The sequence below is a fragment of the Varroa destructor genome, unplaced genomic scaffold, assembly GCF_002443255.2.
Source record: "Varroa destructor unplaced genomic scaffold, Vdes_3.0 BEIS01000002.1, whole genome shotgun sequence".
In the NCBI taxonomy this organism is placed as follows: Eukaryota; Metazoa; Arthropoda; class Arachnida; order Mesostigmata; family Varroidae; genus Varroa; species Varroa destructor.
This window is the reverse complement of record NW_019211455.1, coordinates 32,279,801-32,300,216: the sequence shown is the minus strand read 5'-3', so window position 1 is coordinate 32,300,216 and position 20,416 is coordinate 32,279,801. Positions and strand designations below refer to the sequence as shown.

The 20,416-nt window shown below is 40.7% G+C and overlaps 1 protein-coding gene across 6 annotated transcripts in view; it reads right to left on the bottom strand.

Moving 5' to 3' along the window:
- LOC111243723 (uncharacterized) overlaps positions 1-20,416 on the bottom strand; it is a 38,021-nt gene that overhangs the window by 8,576 nt on the left and 9,029 nt on the right. For 2 of the 6 annotated variants that reach the window (XM_086981482.1, XM_086981483.1), the window contains exons 1-2: positions 14,591-15,941; positions 14,293-14,410 (exon numbers count right to left, since the gene is read on the bottom strand). In XM_086981482.1, the coding sequence (XP_086837608.1) occupies positions 14,293-14,410; positions 14,591-14,851 (379 nt within the window). In that variant the 5' untranslated portion in view covers positions 14,852-15,941. Of the gene's footprint in view, positions 1-12,492; positions 13,737-14,174; positions 14,509-14,590; positions 15,942-20,416 lie in introns of those variants that run through there. The other 4 variants (XR_015322167.1, XR_015322166.1, XR_015322165.1 and 1 more) reach the window with 4 other exon arrangements.

The following is a 20,416-nucleotide window of genomic DNA, read 5'->3' as shown; positions in this document are numbered from 1 at the left end:
CACAACTTCTTATGCATCTGGAGTACATAGTGACACGTAACCTTCACGTTACCTTGAAATTAAACAATCTGAGAGCGAGACAAGCGATGCAACGCTTTAACTATCTATGCGGTCAACACGGCATTCACGCATCTTTCGGCAGCATGCGCAGTAAACCTTGTGCGTTCGCGGACAAACGAAACTCCGAATACAAAAGCCGATTTATATAGGTAAAACTAAAGTTTCAGCATTTTACATTTGTTGTGATTTACATACGTGCGGGTTTTCGTTATCGATTAGAAGGACATAGGTGCTTGCCGCCGCCGCCGTCGTTATTTTTTACCCGCAAATGCAGAAGAAGGTGTTTTAATTAAAACATACACGTACACAAACACACACACATTAAAAATTCTGTGCCCTGCTCTGTAATTGAGGCTACGGCTGAAACAACACTATGATGGCATTTCAAAGCGTACATTGCCCCTACATATGTGAGTGCAGGAACAGTCAAGAAGTAGTAATCGAGCTGGCTAAAAATTCTCCAGCAGTCTGACGAGTTTGAACGATTGGAAGGCGGTAAACGTTGCCAGAGGGTCTAATGCAACACTGCTCCTTGACTTAACGAATTCGCTGGCTGCCTATAAATCTCGAGCTAACCGACCAAAGCATCGAATAAGTTTATAATCAATTGCCAAACACCTCGCGGTACTAACGGAGCGCCCTTTGAGCAAGAGAGGCCAATTGACGATGATTTTAGTAAAAGGCATTTTTCTTGCTTGAAATTAACTAGGGCTGCAATAAGGCCAACGAGTGGTCAGATCAGCTGAGCCATTGGCCTGTTCTTTAATATGTGATCCAATGAGCGAGAAAGGGCTGTAAGCTATGCGCTATCTGTGTGCTTGGGGCACAACCGGATTTTTTTAGTTCCAGTTTGATTTGCTATTGCATCATGCCAAGGAAAGCTTTGTGGCACAGCCAAATTTTTCTATTGCCATGTGCTTACAACGACGACAATTTATTTTCTCTACTGAAACAGTAGTAAATACACCTTGAGAACAATAAGAAAAAGTACTGATATACGATAAATACGTTCTATAAATGTGGTATATATCCATAGAGCAGTATACTGAGAGACAAAGCAAGACGCTAATTTTTTCTTAAACACGAGCTCAATAGGCTTAATTAACAATGAAATTATGCTTCTTTACGGGTTTATGAAGAAATATGCCGATATTTCATAATGTAGAAACATGTCTATGGGTGAACCCAAACGAGGCACCGGCAGAGGATTTACAATTTGTTCTCAATCAGTAAAATAACTTCATTATTAAATTATGCAATTTGCACATGTCGCATGGTATTGAAACATCTCATTTGCTTGTAAATAATATGTATTATTGTGCCTTATATATGTGCCTGCCCACAAAATGTGAGTTAACCCAGAAGCGTTGTCACTTTACAAAAACTTCCTAGCAGTCCGAAAATACTGCCGTATCCGCCTCAATATATATATATATATATATATAGTATATATAGTTGTTTAAAATGGGTGCTTTTGAGGTACTGTCCGATTGCCAATATTTGTACGTAGTGCATAAATGTGAAACAAACCAAGGTTAAATGTTTGACCACTAATGTGACCAAAAGTACTTTAAAATGCAGTATAAATTTCTCAATGTGTGACAAAAATATCTGGCTATAATCATTATGTTAGGCTAGCCTTATGCGCTTCTAAAAATGTTGCACACCATTAAATCATTTGTTTAAACAAAGGCCTATGGTCTCATGCCTGTAAAAACACAATACTCAACTTGTTTTAAATAAAAAGATAAATCTTAAACGCTGCCTCTAAGTAATCACATACTACAATTCAACATTAAGCCACTCTAATTCGTGTGAATGGCAAAATATTTTTCAATTTATTATCCATTAAGGTAGCATCAGGAGCAAATTCTTCGGTATCCAGCAACTCAGTTAATATAATTATCTGAGAACCACCACCCTAACGAAATGGTCATTCTCGTCGATACGATACTTCAGTTGATGCTTCGCAGTTTTCTAATTCCCGCTGTAGCGTCAGTAACAGTGATGAACCCTTTTGTCCTAGTTCCTCTGCATCCCAGCCTTAACGGCAGCTTCTCTTCTCATTGGACACTGATCCGGCGAAATTTATGCGTCTAAATTCCCGTACAGACATGTATGTTTGAGCTGTTTACTGTTAATATTGCTTCTCTGCTTTTGCGCGCTTCGGTGCTTGTCTCAACATCGCCCCGTTGGGGCAGTTGTCCAATCACTGCTACTACTCGACGATGTCGTCGTCGTTTGTTTTTTTTGACCTTCGAAGGACATTTTCGGGGGAGGCACTCGATGGTGGCAACGGCTCGACATAGTTATTTACTCAGTCTTTCGCGTATTACGACGCGCCGGGGTGCCCCGCGGTCGTCAAAAACGGGGCGACGCGCACCTGGCGTTCAATGGCAAGCGGCGAGCGAATTGAGGCAACTATAGCGGCGTTGATCTCACGTTGTTGCTGTTGCTCACCGCGGTAATGCTACTGCCGCCGCCGAGTATTAGCGTGTTCACTAGCTTGAACCCGAAACAGCCGGAAGGAATAGCAAACGGTCCGGCGACGATAGTCCCGACGCGCCTTGAGGCGAAACCAAATACTCAACAATATAAATATTGTTCTAGCTACAGTAGTAACGGCCGCAGCGACATCGCCAAAGAACTGACAGGCGCAGTGCCATTGACTGCCAATGGCCCATCGATCGACTTGAGAGCTTTATTCGATATTATACATCATACAAAATGACACCGAAAATTTGTCGTTCTAACTGAGGCGCCACCATCGGCAGCAGCAGCAGCAGCAGCAGCGCCAATGGACGGCCCAGAATTGACGGAAGACGAAAGCGGAATGGATATGTTGCCAGCGCGCATTTCGCTGTGCGACGTGTATTCACGTTCACACGCTAATTGCCGCAATAAACATTCCTGCCTTGATCCATCCATGTCTACACATGATACCCATTCATTGTATACATGTTATTCTACGCTAAACTCAGTGACTCGTAAAAGAAGATCAAATGATAGACGAACGTATTTAAACTGCAAGAAGTATAATGAAGCGTTTGATGGTAGTCCAAGTGGCAATATGCCTGGCGATGTAGGCCGATGACGCGTGAATGATGTGCTCGTGGGGATCATTTGTTCAGACGATAGGTTCGGGACATTCGTAACTTCGTGGTCCACCCACGGTCGTCACCTGTTCCTGAGCTTGCAATTGTGCTTCGGATAGCGACTAACTCTGGAGCAGCATCGAGTTCTCACCCCCAGCTGGTATGGCCAATGCCAAACCGATGCAACAATACATTGACTATCGCAGGGTCTGACAAGTGTGGTATTCGAGGCGCAGCGCGATTTTATCAAGCAGGCGTGATAAAATCCCACTCGTTCCTACTTATAACTGCACCGAAGACATCTCAATAGCTTCATGGCGTTATATAAGCTTGCAAAAAAACAGGCATCACCGTTTTGTGATTAGAATAAAAAAAAAAATACACGGTTAATTCTCGTATTTTTAAATGGCTTAGGTTTGTAAAGTTCTAAAAAGCTCCTGAAACAAAATGTACATCGTCATTGGCCATAAATAAAGTAGCCGGGAACATTAGCATTCACAGAGAGATCAAACACCCCAATCAGATTATTTTTTTATGGATCGCTATTTCTTCTAGCAATAGAGCGGGGTTTATCTAGTGAATGCAAAATTGTGAAAATAACTACTCCCGACGTGTAGTAAAAATCTAGATCTCTTGTTCAATCTCGTGAAGATTATGAGTCCAAGAAAACTGTTTTTAACATGTAAGTTAGATACCTTTAGGAGGGCTACCTATAGCAGACAAAACGGATATTTGGTTTTGAAATCTTACATCTCTTCTATGCGGAATCCCACTCACGATTCTAAGGTATTATCTGAGCCTTTAGAATTATTTTTTTAGCAAATTAAAAACATCCCATTTAGAAATCTTTTATGTACAAATGTTCTCATCAGCCAGCGACCAAAAGTACTGCACTGGATTACATTTTATGAAAAAATAAAAAAAAACTTTCGTATATTGATAAACAAAAGAGCAGGCCGTATAGTAAAAGGATTGTTACAACGTGGGGTACAGTACATGGGGGACTAACAATGAGGTGGACTTACTATCAGATGCTGAAATTAGATAGTATTCATAATAATAACAATTCATTTTATCAATAGATACATGTTTTGAGTATCAATATGCTATGTTTTCTGTACTGCTTAAAGAGACCGCGATGCCTGACGCTGTATATCTGCTTTTACTAATGCATTAATAATATGACGGTGCCGATTATTGCTTATCTAACAAAGAATGAGCAACTAAAAATTCGATATTTCTGTGGAGATTAATTTTGATACCAATAGAAAGCTCTCAGAAACGTATGCAACCTTCATAGTGAAAATATTTCCGTACAAGTCACGATTGACATTGAGAAAAAACGGCATTTATACAAAATACTAGATACCCGGTGGACGCAACTACATAAACGTAAAATCTGTCCCGTCATACTGGTACGGCTGGATACGTCAGCTAAGAAAAAATTGGTCAAATCGTAATACTAGAGTTGACTGGCTTCCTTTGTCGGTCACACGCAAAGCTGCCACAAATCTAAGGAAGCTGTACGTTATTGCTTAAATACGGAGTCTTTATTGAGGGCACTAATCTCTAATAGGCGTTACGCGGAACTAATTGTCGGCCACGAGGGTCCTGACCTTGATCACCATAAATGAGGATTTAAGAAATCAGAGACAATTTTTCCGCTGATCTATACGAAAACTTGACATCATGCCGCGAAGACAGCGCCAACGAATAGAATGTGCATCATCATCCACTGATTGAATAAGGGGTGGAGAAACGTCATGAATAAATACGTATTTACTGTAGATGCATATTAAGTAAGTTATTTTCCAGTTCGAATCTGTTAAGCTGGATTTGGATGGCAGAAAATTGAATTTTCAGAAAGCAGTTGCCCTTGAAAGACAACCCAGTAAGGAAAGTTCCTAGTTTCTATGAGATAGATGAGATTTACTGTTTTGAATAGGAGACTTTTCACTTTTAGTTTCTTACAAAAGGGCAACATTGTGGACAAGCAAATTATGTAATCGAATACTGCTTTAATATAAGGCAAATGTTTTCTACCTTGTTTTTGAGGTAAGCTGACCACAATGCTTGCTTAACGGTTGATATAATTGACTATAGTTGCATTATATTACGTACAATGTAATGCTGCTCTTGATAATGGTGGTGTTACTGTTCTAACCGTTCCAGCTGCCATTAGCGCATATGATTTGGCGTGCGTCGTACCCAACATCTTGGTCACTGTGTAAAGCATCCACAGGACAACCGCATCTGATCGACTATGTGTGGCTTCAAAGAGACCCTGGGGCTGCAAGAACAACGATCATTATAGTAAAGCGACCGTTGCTGGTCAATGGCGGTTTTGTATCTATTCGGTTTTTCTAATCATCGTTGCTACTGTGGACAAAGCTATTGTATCACTAGCAGTGAAAAGAGTACATTTTGATCAACATAGAATGCCCTCTTGTTTTCTCAATCTGGAATTCTGGAAAATTTATCAAAAAAAAAAAGGTACTGCGTTCGAATAAAACTAAAAAGCATCCGGCCACAACGATTGTGACGAATCAAAGATCCTGAATCTTGTCTACGTAAATAATAGTGTATAAAGATGCAGAAATTCGGGAACGTAGAATGCATCCGTATTGCCGCGTTGTGTATAAGGTATGGTCAACGCCGAAAACCTGGGGCCATTCCTGGTCCTCCGTTTCCATCTCCTAGCAGGGGTCTACTATTTTTCGTCTTAGCGCGAAAACGAGCATTTTTCTAAAATTTACCCATCGTGAAGCGGAATGAACAAGCCTGATGAACGTAGCGATGACAGGAAGGTGTCGGTGAACGGAAATTCACTTTTGGCAGCTACAACTGTTAGCGGTTGTGCTGGATATAGTGATTCTTATTGGTTATAATACGTACTAGCAGCGTCTCGGGTGGTTGACAAAGTGTGTAAAGTACTCTGACGATAGTAGAACTTGAAATGTATAATACGAAATCATTGTGATATATATATATATATATATCACGCAGAGCATAAATAAGGAAATCTACCCGAAAGGTCGTACATGTAATGAAACGTTTCTTGGTTGAATGAAAAAATATGAGCCTACTTATCTGCTTTTTCTACTGATAATTTGATCGTCTGAGGCCCCTTTAGACATTTTTACGAAAGTCGTTCGTGTGGTGCGGACACCTGGACTTATAACAACGCGTTTTTCGTATAAATCCCTCCTACTTGATATACTTTTTGCTTACTTTGAAAATACTTCCCTATGAAAAATATCTCGGTAAAGATGCTTCGCGCTCCTGTCCAGATCTGAGCACGTCGGTTGAGTAAGGCTAGCAGCTTTTCTGCCGACTTGGCTATCACTAAGATTTTCCTTTTTCATCTATATTGTACGTATTATAGCCCCTAAACTGCGCACGTCGTCAGCGATTAAGTAATCCCAGACGATGTCGTTTTGCTGCACGATCATTCCCTATGCAAGCTATGAAGTGTTTTTCAACTGGTGAAACCTCTACATAATCACTATTTGCAGATGGGAATATCTAAATTGAACCAAAATGTTTACGTGGGCCCCAGTGAGATGACGTTATAAACACTGAATAGCAATTCACCTAACACAGATTAACTAAAACTACAATTGTATTAACAACAACTTGTGGTATATGTTATGGCCCCTGCTGGCGGGATCCTCCTTTCGCCTGGGTCGATGGCCCATGGCATTTAAAGATATTTAAACTGACTCGGGCTTCCAAATTTGAAAATTTCCAAAAATTTAATAAAAACTCACTCAAGTTTGTTGCACATTGGTCAGAAATCGATCCTACAGGGTGGGTGTCATTTCGATGTGGCAGAACTGATAGAAGGTCAGAGATTTCGACCTACCTTAGCCGATAGTGAAACATTTATATTTTCTTATTTATATTATCTTATATTTTCTTTACAGTCGTTTACGTTTTAGCTTCAAATTTGATATGGTAGGTAACGGCTATTGCCTTATAGATGTACTATCGTATAGGTTGATGTAGCAATTTAAAGTAGCGACATCTGTAAATGTTAAAATGATGGCGGGACTTGTTTATAGTTAAGATGACGACAAAAAGACGTAGCAGCGTGCGATGGATTTGCGAGGACCGTTGGATATCCACACAGTGCACGCGAAGAGCGAAATATTTGTATTTACATACAGACAAATGCATGATACAAGTCGAAGTTTATAAAGCAACGTTTACTAATGGAGCAAACATGCCATGTTGTTGCTTTATGGTGTGCGAGGATGATTAATAGATACAATTTGCTCGCCTTACTGCTGCTCTTGGTAACACTGCTATCGCTATGGTCCGTGAAATGTAGTTCTTGCCGCTCGTCTTCTTCCTTCTGTAGCAAACTCGTGGTCGCCGAACCCGACATGAAACCGGGGGCAGGTGCTTGCCGACAGAGGTAGTACGGACTGTACAAGTGGCAATAGTAAATGTGCACAAGAGCTATAACAATGCATTATCTAGATTTCCGTATGGCTTTTAGAATAGCACGAGATTGAAGGAGACACGACTTTCACATGAAGCAGGCTATACCGGGCCCTTGACGATTTTCAAAAAGAAAATTTCCCTTCCATTCGTTCCTGAATAATGCCAGTAAACATAACAGACGAATAAATGAACGCATTTTTGGTGTTACACTGGAGACGTTGTCGCTGCCGCGGCTGCTGTAGCTGGAGTGGTTTGCTCTTTTGTCGCCCCGTCCTTGTCCGGTAAAGGCAAGCATGCGGGAGTAAGCCAACAGAACGCAAGCTGCCATCAGCTGGGCCCACACAGTAGCATTGCATTGTACTGGTCAAAGAAATGACGATAGTTGATCAGATCTTACTAACTGATCTGCCCAAATCATACATTTATGCATTTTATATATGCATTCCAAAATAGGGGCTGTAGTTCCATCATCGGGCTTTGCGTGATGACCGTCAATAGCTATTAGTACCACTGCAAAATCAGTCAGTTGGCCGCAGTACTTGCTGCCTGCAGACGCGTTTATGCTCTAATGTAACTGAGATTTGTGTCAGCATTAAGGTACTACAAATTCAACAGAACTAAGTTTATGATTCGCTTCAGAGGCTCACTGTTAAAGGTGGAAAAAAAGGCTCTGTAATGTGTAGGTGACAGTTTAAGGTGTATTCTATTATACTGTTATGAAATTGAGCAATATGCTCGTAGAGCCCTATTTACCTCTGAACGATTTATGCATAGTCGCTGATGAATGATAATGAATTCCAGCTTCGCGATCCTTTCACCCCCCACACCCCCAGACAGACCCATATTGACGCTGGTTAGCTAGATAATCAGTTGTTCATACTATAATTACTCCACTGACTTTGCCCTGTCCTGTCTAGATCACCCATAGGCTTCAACTAGCGTATAGTATACATAAAGAATATAATATTGAATGGAGTACAATCATTGTTTAGTGGACTGGAATTTTGCATAATTTTTTTCGCATTTAAACGGATAACCCTCTTTGCGGACAAGCGTTTAAATCGCAGGACATGGCGAAAACGGCCAGCATTATAATGTGAAGTATTTTTACAGAGAGTAGCTAAACAGCTCCTATTAACACAGTTTAGTAAATTTTTTTGTGTGCCTTTCAACCAGGCTGCACGATGCAGACATTGCCTGTTGTTAGCACTTTCAAACCAGTCATACGCTTGAGGTACATCCGTTAGAAGCAGTAAACGTACAAATTTTCAGTCATTATACACACTCATAGCCGAAGCATTGCGTTCATTGAAATATTAAAGAAACCCTTATTTCAACAACCACCGAACATGATCTACTCTAGGTCCCTTATTAATGGGTATAGCTCTACCTAGATTTGAAGATGTAAATGAACGATTTAATATTGGCGGTCAATACGTCGTACCAAGAACTATAGGTAACTGTATGATGGATTTTCTATGGATTATTCATTCTTAAAGAGATACAAAAAAAAAAAAAAAAATTACGCCTGCCCTAATCAAAATGAAATCTGGACACGTCCTCCGCTATCTTCCGAGCAAATCAAAATCTGTATTGGATTTAAACATCCACGAAATGTAAAACGGGTTTTTGTGTGTACCTCTATTTTTGAGCCAAGCCCAGACTTTTCATTGCACAGGAGAAGTTTCAGATCGATTCAATTTTGCGAACCGCGTTTTTCTATAGTTTAGCATCTACTAGTCACGTCACGAATACAGGTTGTGATGTTTTGCCCCGTTTTATAAACACTGTTCTGTAGATAATCTAGCATAAGAAAAATCCAAATGGTAAAATAACAGGGTCGGATCGGCCGCTCGCTGCCATTGTTGAGCAAAAATATGATTTATTTCCCCTGCGGAATGGTGATGTTCTATCTTGTTAAAGTCAAAGGCTCTTTCAGTCTAGCGGCCTCAGTTGGGTCTACAGAAGAGTTTCGAACATCTCTCGACGTTGGCGTTCGGCCTGATCGGTGATGTCGCTCCATCGTTATGTTCAAAGGAAAGGGTCCAATGGCACTTTTGCTACACAAATTGCAAAAAACAAGGAACCTTCACGAGTTATGAGCTTTGATGAACCACAAATATTCCGCATCGACCGTACCCTGTAAGGGTGAAGATAAAATTTCTGCTTTAAAAAGCGCTGTAGTCTGCTCCTCTAGAAGCGGAGGTGTTGAGCATGACGTCGCGCTGAGATAATTAAATTAACGTGCGTTCTGCTCCGTACTGCAGCAATGTTATGACCTGCTTGTCCGGCTCGTGGTCTCCCGAGCATCTCACGTTATCCGCAAGTAAGCCAGTCTCCTTGAGCTTCGTGATCAATCAGCTTAATGTTATCGCCGTCAACAAGAAATGTCGTCTGTATCCTGTGACGAGTGTCATCGTAATCGTTTGGATTTTGCAGTTGCAAGACGCAGCTGCGTACTTTCAATCACTGTAAACCGGAAACGCTGCCGTGTTTATCGTTCGACTGGTTATTAATCTTCGCTTGTTTTCAAACACAGAAGGGCGCAGGGACAAATCCTATATAACCTTTCTTGGCTACCCTTCAGATACGCGGGCAAAGATAGGTCTTGATTGCCGCTTATCGGAATGTCTATCTCTAAAGGCGCGCTTGAGACAAATGGCAAATGATCTAAAACCTTCAATCAACAATGTTACAATTACAGCCACACTAATTTTAATATAATAATGAGGTCATCCAGACACGTTTGCTAAGGGTAATTTTAACGATGGTAAGCTTACAAAAAAATACCAATGAATTTTCTTACCTAGGGCTGTATCTCTTACGAGAACAAATGAATCGTCGACACGACTTGTTATAGAATAACATCAACTTAACTGGATGAGACATTTTTTCTGTCACAATATAGGTTATGTAAATGATGTCAGTGTTGCCGTAAACAGTTAACGGGACGAAGGATTTGAACATCAGCAATGTATATGCAGTTATGTCAGTTGACATAAACCGATATAAGTTAAGAGCCACCAAAAATTATGACATTTATTAACATGTATATGTTTTGAGAGACTTCAAGCGGTCGGAAGTCGTTTCCCTTATCGGTTATAGTTTCCTATGTTGGTATAAGTTTTTTTTTGGCCTTTGGGTCTGGTATAGTAATTACGATGATACGTGTTGATTTTGCTAGGCATATATAATCGATGAATAACGAGCTTGCGTACATCTCTGACTGACATTGATGTAACATAAAGCCACAAATCTCTAGTGAAATTCCAACACAAAAACTATTTTAAACTTAATAGTATGCTGCCTTGTTGCTTTGCTAACAGAATAGTGCTATTCGTTCGTAAAGGGGCGGCGAGGCGCCGTACTCTGTGTGTCTGATGGGCGTTCGTTTAAGCGTCACGGTAGCCGTGAAAGGGGCGCAGCTTGTTCAAATCTCACCATTAACAAAAACGATTACCAGGAGTAGAACAGGAACAATGACTGCAAAAACAAATATTAGGTTAAATAGCTGTACGCTTTTATACGGTTCATAGGTCTGCCGGCGAATACCCAGATAAGTCCAGCAAGAGCTAGCCTGGTTTGCCCCTACGGTGGGAGTAGGCCCTTGACGCTTTCATGTCAGGCCCGGGGTTATTCCGACGACTCGTTCTCAAAAAGAACATAACAACCAAAGAGCGCAAGAATGATAAAAACGAAAATAGGAAGCAGAGATCTACGTACCTAGTGGAATACGGGAAGGCATTTCTGTATGGCTATAATAAACACGTAACCTGCTTATTCGAAGAACGTCTATTGACGCCCTCAGGGTAAATGTCTCTGTAGTTCAAATTTTTAAAGTTCCAGATGCTTTAGCAATAGCAAAATCACAGCGTGGAGTACGAGGTACTAATCAGCCCACCCTGTTACAGCAGTTTCGATGGTACGTTCTAAGGATGCCCCCCGCATAGGGAACCAATTACAATTCCCCCGAAAAGTGTTTCTGATGACCCGCTGTGTTGACGGCATAAAAATCTATATTACGTTGCGAGAATAGCAATTCTATGTGTGCAGTGCATAGACTTGCAGTCGGTTTTTTGTCTAAAAGTGTGCAGATATTCCTAAAGTAGTCAATATATACTGCTAGCACAAACTGACCCAATTAACACGCTCACGGCCATGTGCAATCGTTTGCTGTGCTGAATCCTACGGAACGGAAAAGTCGTTTACATTAGTACCTAAACTAACGGATGAAGCGTCAAATGAGATCAGGCGATTGGCGACAACAAAAACTGATTCATGGATTTATGTGACGGTTTACTCGTGAAATGTGCGATAAAACGCTTTGAAATAATGAGAATAGAAGCCATATAGTGTGTAACAGTTGATTAATAATAATAACGATAGTAAATATAGTTATTACACTCACATATATATATATATATATTATATATATATATATATATATACTCAGGCTTGCTTGTGCACGACCCTCCAGTGGCCTCTTTCAACTTAAACTAGGATAGGTTTTTTCACAGTTATGACCCGTCAGTTCCCGCTGGCCAGGATGACTGTAGGCGGCTGTGGAATTTGTGGGTCACTAAAAATTTCAAAATACATTAGGCGTAGGGAACGATAACTCTGAAAGTTTGAAGAGGTCACCTGATTTAAGTTAATGATCGAAGCCGGGATTTCATGTTTCTATACACAGCCTTTCGGTTGTGCCGCCATCGCCACAGTCGGATGTTAGGTTTATATGCGCACTTACTTTCCTGAGGCATACGTTCAGCTAGAATTAAGCATGATTGCCGCAGGTCGTAATAGAGCTCGCCGCGCAGTAACGGTACATATTTGGTAATTTAGATAAATTACCTACTTGACATCAAATAAAATAGAAGACACCAAGAAAGACATTTAACGCTTGCATTAATTTGTTTCCTTCATCAATATAACTAACTTTCTTCGTTCACACAGTTGTGTGGTTCATGTCGTTGGCGTTAATATGTGCCTCGGTCAGACGAACTTACTAACACGTATAACTTCAGATAGCTATAGGGTTGACAATATTAACCATAATTTACTATAATAGATATTACATGCATTTATAGCAATTAAGATGATATCAATAATAGTAATAACAATTATCGTCATTTATATAATTGCCTTTCTTTGATAGTTACAAATATTTTTGTTGAATTTGATTATATATATATTGGTATATATGGTAAACATATAGACGTACTCAGGTAGGTATGCGAATGACAAAGTCGTGATCAGGAGGACTCGCCGCTACACGATAATGCGACGCAAGTAACAGTATCGTTAGCGAACAGCCTTTGCCTATAAGCAACTTCTCGCCGATTACTGAAGGACGAGTGTAGCATGTTGCGGTTCAATACACGTGGCTTGCACCTCAATTATCGCAGCTGTTACGCCCGTTCCGTGAATCCTTCAATATTCGATATTCAACATTGAAGCTGGGAACAGTTCGAAAGAAAACTGGTTGACGCCGCGTCGACCAAAAAATTCACGCTTCATCGTGGTCGCCGCTGCTATCGAAGCTTGTACAATCAATACGATCGGTTAACAGATCGCCTCACATCGCACTGCTGAATGTTGTGACCGAGCTTTCTATCTGTCGTAGTTACCGCTATCGCTATCGTTGCTCTATAAGATTGTACCATTTTGCCAGGCTATATAGTTCTAAGCGATTCCTGTTTTCGTGCATGATACATGATACAATAGTTAATTAAATATGAAAAAAAAAATAGAAAACATTTGTCCTATCGATAGAAACAGCGGCGATGCGGAATGGTCATCAGACACGTCGCGGTACCACAATCATTTTGCGACACTGATACACAAGTGAGAGCAATCGCTCTGCAAGCTTTGATTAACACTACAGAGTAATTCTCAGAGAAACAACTCGGTTTGAGTTATGTTTCTTCTCTGGCGACAGCAATCTAGAGAAGTGCCAACTTGGAGATAATGCACCATGATGCGATTGCACCAGAAACAGCTTTGGGATTTTCGAAGATCCGTACGCGGCTTAACTCACGGTTGATGCAAAGGGCAAGCAAATAGTCTGCACGCTTAAGCCTTGCGGGGAATGACGATTCCTGGCGGACACCATCGACACTCGTATAGAAACCTCTTCCACAGGACACAGCAATGGAAAAAAAAACACATTTTGCTATAGCTGCTTTGTTTCCTATAATCGAGATGTGCCTTATTGGTTCTCCAAAGTACCGACTCAAAGGAAGAAAATGTAAATTAAAGAAAAAAAAAAATGGGCGAAGCACCTAGAAACACTGTCTACTTGAACCACAGCCACCGTTAGAGTCTTACTCATGGATTTACGACGTACAAACGATGCCTATAGTCCACATTGACTTTCGTCGTTGCCATGAAAAGTGGTCTCATATCGAAGCAGAGCCTGCCTATTTCAACGGTGCATGCTCCAAATAAATATATTACAGATGCGTATCATTCGATCATGTTGGTTGATAAGCTAAATAAATTGCTCTATTATATGGTGCGCTGACATTTGAAAATTGGTAAAGATTGCAGAATCGACAACGGGGTATTTACCTGTCTGCCGTGTACCGTACATCGCATGCATCACACCACATCACACGCGTGCAACACATTTCACATAAATACATAGCACCGATCTGTCTGCTGTAAACGAGCGAACCTTTTTACTTACACAATGTTTCACCTGGGGCTTCGCTGAACATGTAGTTGGTGAGTTCCTGCAGCGTTGCGGTTCCTGACAGGAATTCTAATGAGGCGCCGCTGTCTCGTTGACAGATAATCCAACGATGCTATTCGATAGCAAACATCAAACAAACAAGAAAAAGCACCCTTTCCACCTCTTTAATGACGGTGACTACAACGCAGAACGAATGAAAAAAAAAAACAGCTGAAATGACCAAAAAGAAGATACCGTTGAGGTTAAAGAACGATAACAGCTAAAAAATATAGCAGCACAGATATAGACTTACGAATCGATGCACACTTTTGCACGCCGGCGATACTCGCGTGTTTATTGACAGGGAACGAGCAATCCAGTGGACAAAAGGAACATAACTGAGATATCCGTATTGTGGAAACGCATATAAAGCAATGTTGCCAGCCGCTACCGGCGGAAACCTCTCTGGATGGCAAGCGGGAAAAAGAAACCATCGCCGTAGCGATAGATAAACGGCAGAATAATACTCTGACTGTCTGTCATTAAAATTGCTTAATATTCGAATAATGTTCATTTCACTGCTTTTTTTTTGTTTCTATTTTGTTTTCGTTCGTCATCTGTCCTATAGTTTTCTTTCATGAGCAGAAATCTCTGAACAGTCAACGAATAAATAGTCTTGTGCCACGTCTTGGCAGAAAGACGAAAAGGAAGAGGTCAATGAATAATGAAACGGTCTTGGATACGGGGTCTGTGACAGGAAAGTCCATCGTCGATTTGTTAGTGGGGTTATTGTTTTGTCGGCTGGTGTTATTATGGTTCAAGTGTCGTCGCGCTGATTGTCAACTGTAATGATCATGGTTATCTTCAGCCCGCCGGTGCCTGCTTGTCAGCGTACCTACCTAACGTCTGATAACTGCTGGACTCCTAGCAGTAGGATAGACCTGCCGCGCATATTATTATTTTAGAAAAAAAACATTATGCTGGGAAGTATCTGCGCTTCTTGTTTGTGAAAGCCAAAAATCAGGACGTTATAGCTGATCGTGTACCATAGTTTGGCATTGGCACTTAGTTAATTATCGGTAAATAGGACGTACGTAAAAAGTGAACCGATTTACTTGATGCATATTGAAAGCAACTGAAGTTTTTCACAAAACTACCCCTTGAGTTAAGTACACACCGACCAGTAAACACTTGTAGTATGCAGACTATTAGCGTTTACATAATTGAATAACAGTATAAGGTAATACTAAATACCTACAGATATTTAAGGGGTGTTAAGAAAATGCCCAAAGAACCTTTCGCAGCGATTATCAATCCTATTCTGTTATTTTTATATACTCGTCACCTCCACATACGCGTATGATTTTGTGTAAGTTTAATCAAGACGTTTTTACTTTGAGTGTCCAATTTATGTTCTCGGTGCGTGGTGATACGCCGACGACGCCACAGCTGGCCTGTCGGCTTCCATTCCTTAAGAAGGACACGTCTTTGTTAAAGTGCCTTTGAAGTATAGCGGATAGCCTTACTTAGATACAACATTACCTTATGCTATTTTATAGCAACTCTTAAGACGCCAGTCTCATAAATGTGGAACAGTTGCTTCTTGTATCGTTCGTCATAACACTAGATGTGGTTTCAGAGGAACAGTCAGACGGAGCAGCTGAGAGGGACATACATAGTGCATCTGCCACCCCCCCCCCCCCCCCCCCGATAGCTGGAACTGCAAGTAATGATAACAAACAAAAAACAAACTTCGTTTCGTCTTAACATATAGGTGAAACAAGTTCCGTCGAGTGATACAAGCACGTAGTGATACCAACATACGTATCTGCATAAATTTAATCGTTGCTAACACGATAATGGTAATAAACGCGTTGATAATGAGCTACTATTGTTACCTTGGTGATAAACAGTCATTGTCAAGGGCACATCTGCTCAGTAAATGTATCGCAGTTTACACTATTAACTATAGAACAATATTAGAAAAATAGTCATAACAAGACCGTTTCCTGTTCGTCGGTACAAAGCACGCCTACAGACACGAAGCGGCAACTTCTGTTTCTTTTTTTCTAAGCTAGTAACGTTTCAGCAGATGCCACAGATCTCATGTATAATGAATACAATCTGATCGATTATATTGTGTCGTAAAAATGTGGTAGAAATAACAGTAAAGGTGGTGATATTGTGCCCGTAGACGTAACACGCAGACGAGAACATGCCACAACCTTATCGGATGTGGCCGAATACAGCATAGTGTGATAAAGTTTTACATTAAATGCTATTTATAGTTACTTTCAATTTTTGCTTATGTTTCACGTTCATTCTTACTTATCATATCGCCTGACTGCCATACACATACAAGCATCTGCATAGATTATTATGTTACGAATGAAAATTGAGCTGAATGATACAGCTGGGTCCAGCAACCGTAAATGGGTTTATGCGTACACTGTTATCGAATAGTGGTTCTCGGTGGTCGCTTCCGATTGAAGCAAAATCATCAGAATGTACGTTATACGACTCGCGCACAAAGGAGTGACGCTCAGCAATTGCAGCCATTAGTACTGCTACTGCTACTAGAATATTTGACACTAAGAACCCTTATTTACTGTATTTACCCACACACATGAATGTCTCCGTCTTCTTACTGCCGGCGTCAATTTTGATAGGCTTTGCTCGTGACGGGCGGAGGACGCAGGCGGAAAATCGCATTTTCTCATTACTCCATAACCATATGCATATGACACATTTTCACGGATCCTGTTTATGAAACGAGCTAACAAACAATTTACTAGATGCCATAAGCGCTATACCATATTGAATGAATAGACGCCCGATATTTAATTACACAATGTCATCACGATATTATCGAAATAGCGCCCTGTTCGGGTGGTCACCAAAAACGGGTGGGGAAATTCTGCGTCACGGGACTGTCCTACGAGAATGCCATATCGATCAATAAATAAATCAAATATAGGAACCACTTTGTCCTGTGAATGAAGCGAACGAACAAAATGCATACAGCGTTAAGAGGGCTGAGCTGGGCGCCACCCTTTACGTGTACGAGGAAATAGCCGAATTCAGAGTCCTTATGGTGGCGACGACCACCACCACGGTGACACGACATGATTTCCTCTGAATGGTTTCTTCTGTCGGTATCGTTGATGGCGACCATGATTATGATGATACTAGTGTAGATCGTCGTGCCATAACCGCGGTTCATGTTGGTGCAGTCGACTGCTTCCTCACGTCACCGAAGTCTCGCCATATTTCAATCTATAGCTTCAATCGCTTCTCATTCACAGCTTGATAGTAAAAACAACGTCTGACATGAGTTTTTTTTTTAAGATATAAACAGCGACTAGATTCCTATTTATTCTATCTTTTTCGCTAAGTGAGCCTGCTATTTTAGCATTTGCAGTTTTAAATAGACCCAAACCCACATCTGCAATTTGTATCAGTGAGACGTATCTTTTTTAATGTCTAGCACTTAGCGTGAAATCATCAAAAACAAAGTGCTCATACTATATACATCGATTAACACAATAAACTGGATTACCTTCCACTTTATGGGGCTTCATGGTGCTCGCGCATTTACGTTACATACTATTAGTGTTACTATAGCGTGATACTATAGGTGAAATTTTGACAAATAACATGAGAAAATATACGTACAGACGTTTCGCCATATACGCAGACACGCTAGCCTTAGAAAGTGCTAATATTTATTATCATTATTATTGTAAATAACGAGTAAGTGCTTAATGACAAAAACAATCAGTAGTGATATTTCTAGTCGTTACGAGTTCTTACTGAATGGGAATAACTACAATAAATAAGAAACTCTTTCGTTTTGCTTCAGTGCCCCTTTTCGTTATTCGTTTATTTTCGTCGAGGCCCGCATTGTCGTCGTGCTCTCGCGACGATCTTTCGAGGGGCGACAGCGGCAGATTAAATTCCGCGGAAGTCTTGTATCCGCCTGTCTATCTGCGTGTGTGTGGAGTGGCGTCTAACAAACGGCACACATAGGCGCGGGTGCGCAAGATCGTGTAGATGCGCACATAATTGCCCCCGGGCACTGCCTCTACCACTATCAATAGCAAGAATCACGTGAGTCGTACCACTATGGCGATAAACACGCGACGTCATCGATGCGCTGCTATTAACATGCGACTTCATCAAATCACGATCCTTCCTCCCCAATAGAATATCGTGCATGCGGATACTGTTTTATACGTTTCGATAATGTCCGAGCGCAAGTAGACTTTCAGCGATCAAGAAAATTAGAGAGAAGAATTTGCTTCAATTTAAGTACGGCTAGTCTCTGTGAACAGAGCGTGACTGAGCATCTCTCCCGTACGTGCATCCCTATCCAGTTCACCTCTTCTGTTACGTCCATCGCGAATCCCTGACCCTTCGGTCCCTATTATCGATAGCATGGCGATGATTTTTCTAGGAAGGATGTTATTATTAGTTTCAATACGATTGCACAATAGCTATTTTATTGGGAGCAAGTAATACATTTTGTAGCTATCATACATCAAATGCAACTTCCTGTGGCTGGAAGTGACGACACCGAGATCCCACAGTCAAGCGATCATGGCGACCGTAAAAGTAAAGAAAAGAAGTAATAATCGGTTAGTTAGGATGCACTCATCAGATGGGTATCATCGATTTTTCCACTACGGGTCATGCCGTTATCGAAACGAAGATCACTGTTTCTTTAATAGCCTTTTTCTGATTTGGCCTAGTCAACGCTGTACCGGATTGGACTTGGTATACCTTTCAGATATAAATCTCTGCTGAATAATCATCAACGATATATATCGCTGGCTGCGAAATATGGTGTGGGTTTCCGCTTTTTTCTTTTTTAATTCACACGTCAAGATTACAGTGGCAGTCAGAGCATATATATATATATATGTATGTATATAGTATTCTTGGTTCTGTATTAAATTTTAAACGAGCGAGTCCTGTCTGAAGGTGATGCTGCCTGCTATTAGAGATACCGACGTGGCGTGAAACGTAATCAATCATTCAATAATTGCTGGCGCTTTGACTGCAAAATTTCGTTTGCGAGCATTATTAACGTAGCTACCATTTATGTGTATGTTTCTATCCCTTATCGAACTTTGCTTTGAGCTACAATGAATATCTTCTAAAGAAGTATGATATTTACGAATTCTGAAGTATTCCAACCTTCCGCTAGCCTGTTATTATCGTGAGATAACTCTGCAATGTCGCCGCGAAGGAGCTCATCAAGGTGCCTTCATCGCTATAATATTGTGGTAGATGCACGCTCCTACAGAATCAGTGACCGTACGCTTGTTTGTGCTCTTAATTATAATGACATGTGTTTTAGACCAACGTCGCTAGCAGGTCAAAGTTTTCATTTTTCCATTTTAAACAACGAACGCCGATTTCAATGCTGAACAAGAATCAATTGATCTTTGTCTATTTGCGTTTATCGATAAGTGAAGACACGCTGAAGCTTTCGGCCTAGTCGTCAAGTGGCCAGTGAAACAAATAACCCGTAGGGACGGAACATTTATCAAAAATCATAGATAGCATCGTCTGGCTTGATTTTCCTTTCAGTTCATGCATTTTATGATTCCGCTTTATATATCGCTAATCGTTATAAACCCTATAATATAAGAGTCATGGCAAGTTCATAAATCTGTTGAAAAATCGACTCGTAGTTTATCAAGAGAGCTTCATCTGCTGAGTCTGTTCACACATTGTCTAATTATACGTGGTCTTGGGCTAGCGATATTCCCTAAATTATGAATTAGCGCAATTCACGCCAACCTAAATCAAATCTCGAACTCAGCGGTATTATTTTTTGCTAGCCGCAACTGTTGTTGCGCACTAATGTCTTTGCCACCCGGAGTAGGAGTGGGGGGGCAAGGGGTCGCTTATTTACTAGAGCGTAAAACAGCCAGTTCACACTAAAACAGCTATAATCAAGGCGTTGGGCTCGAATGCAAAAACTAAAAAATATCTTGAAAATAATCGATAATAAATTTCAGGATATGTATCAAAATCTATTTTTCTAGACCACTAGACAATTTCACTGGAAAAATCACTAAGAAAGCCTATATTCAAGAAAAAATCAAAACTATTTTTTAAATGTTGCGCA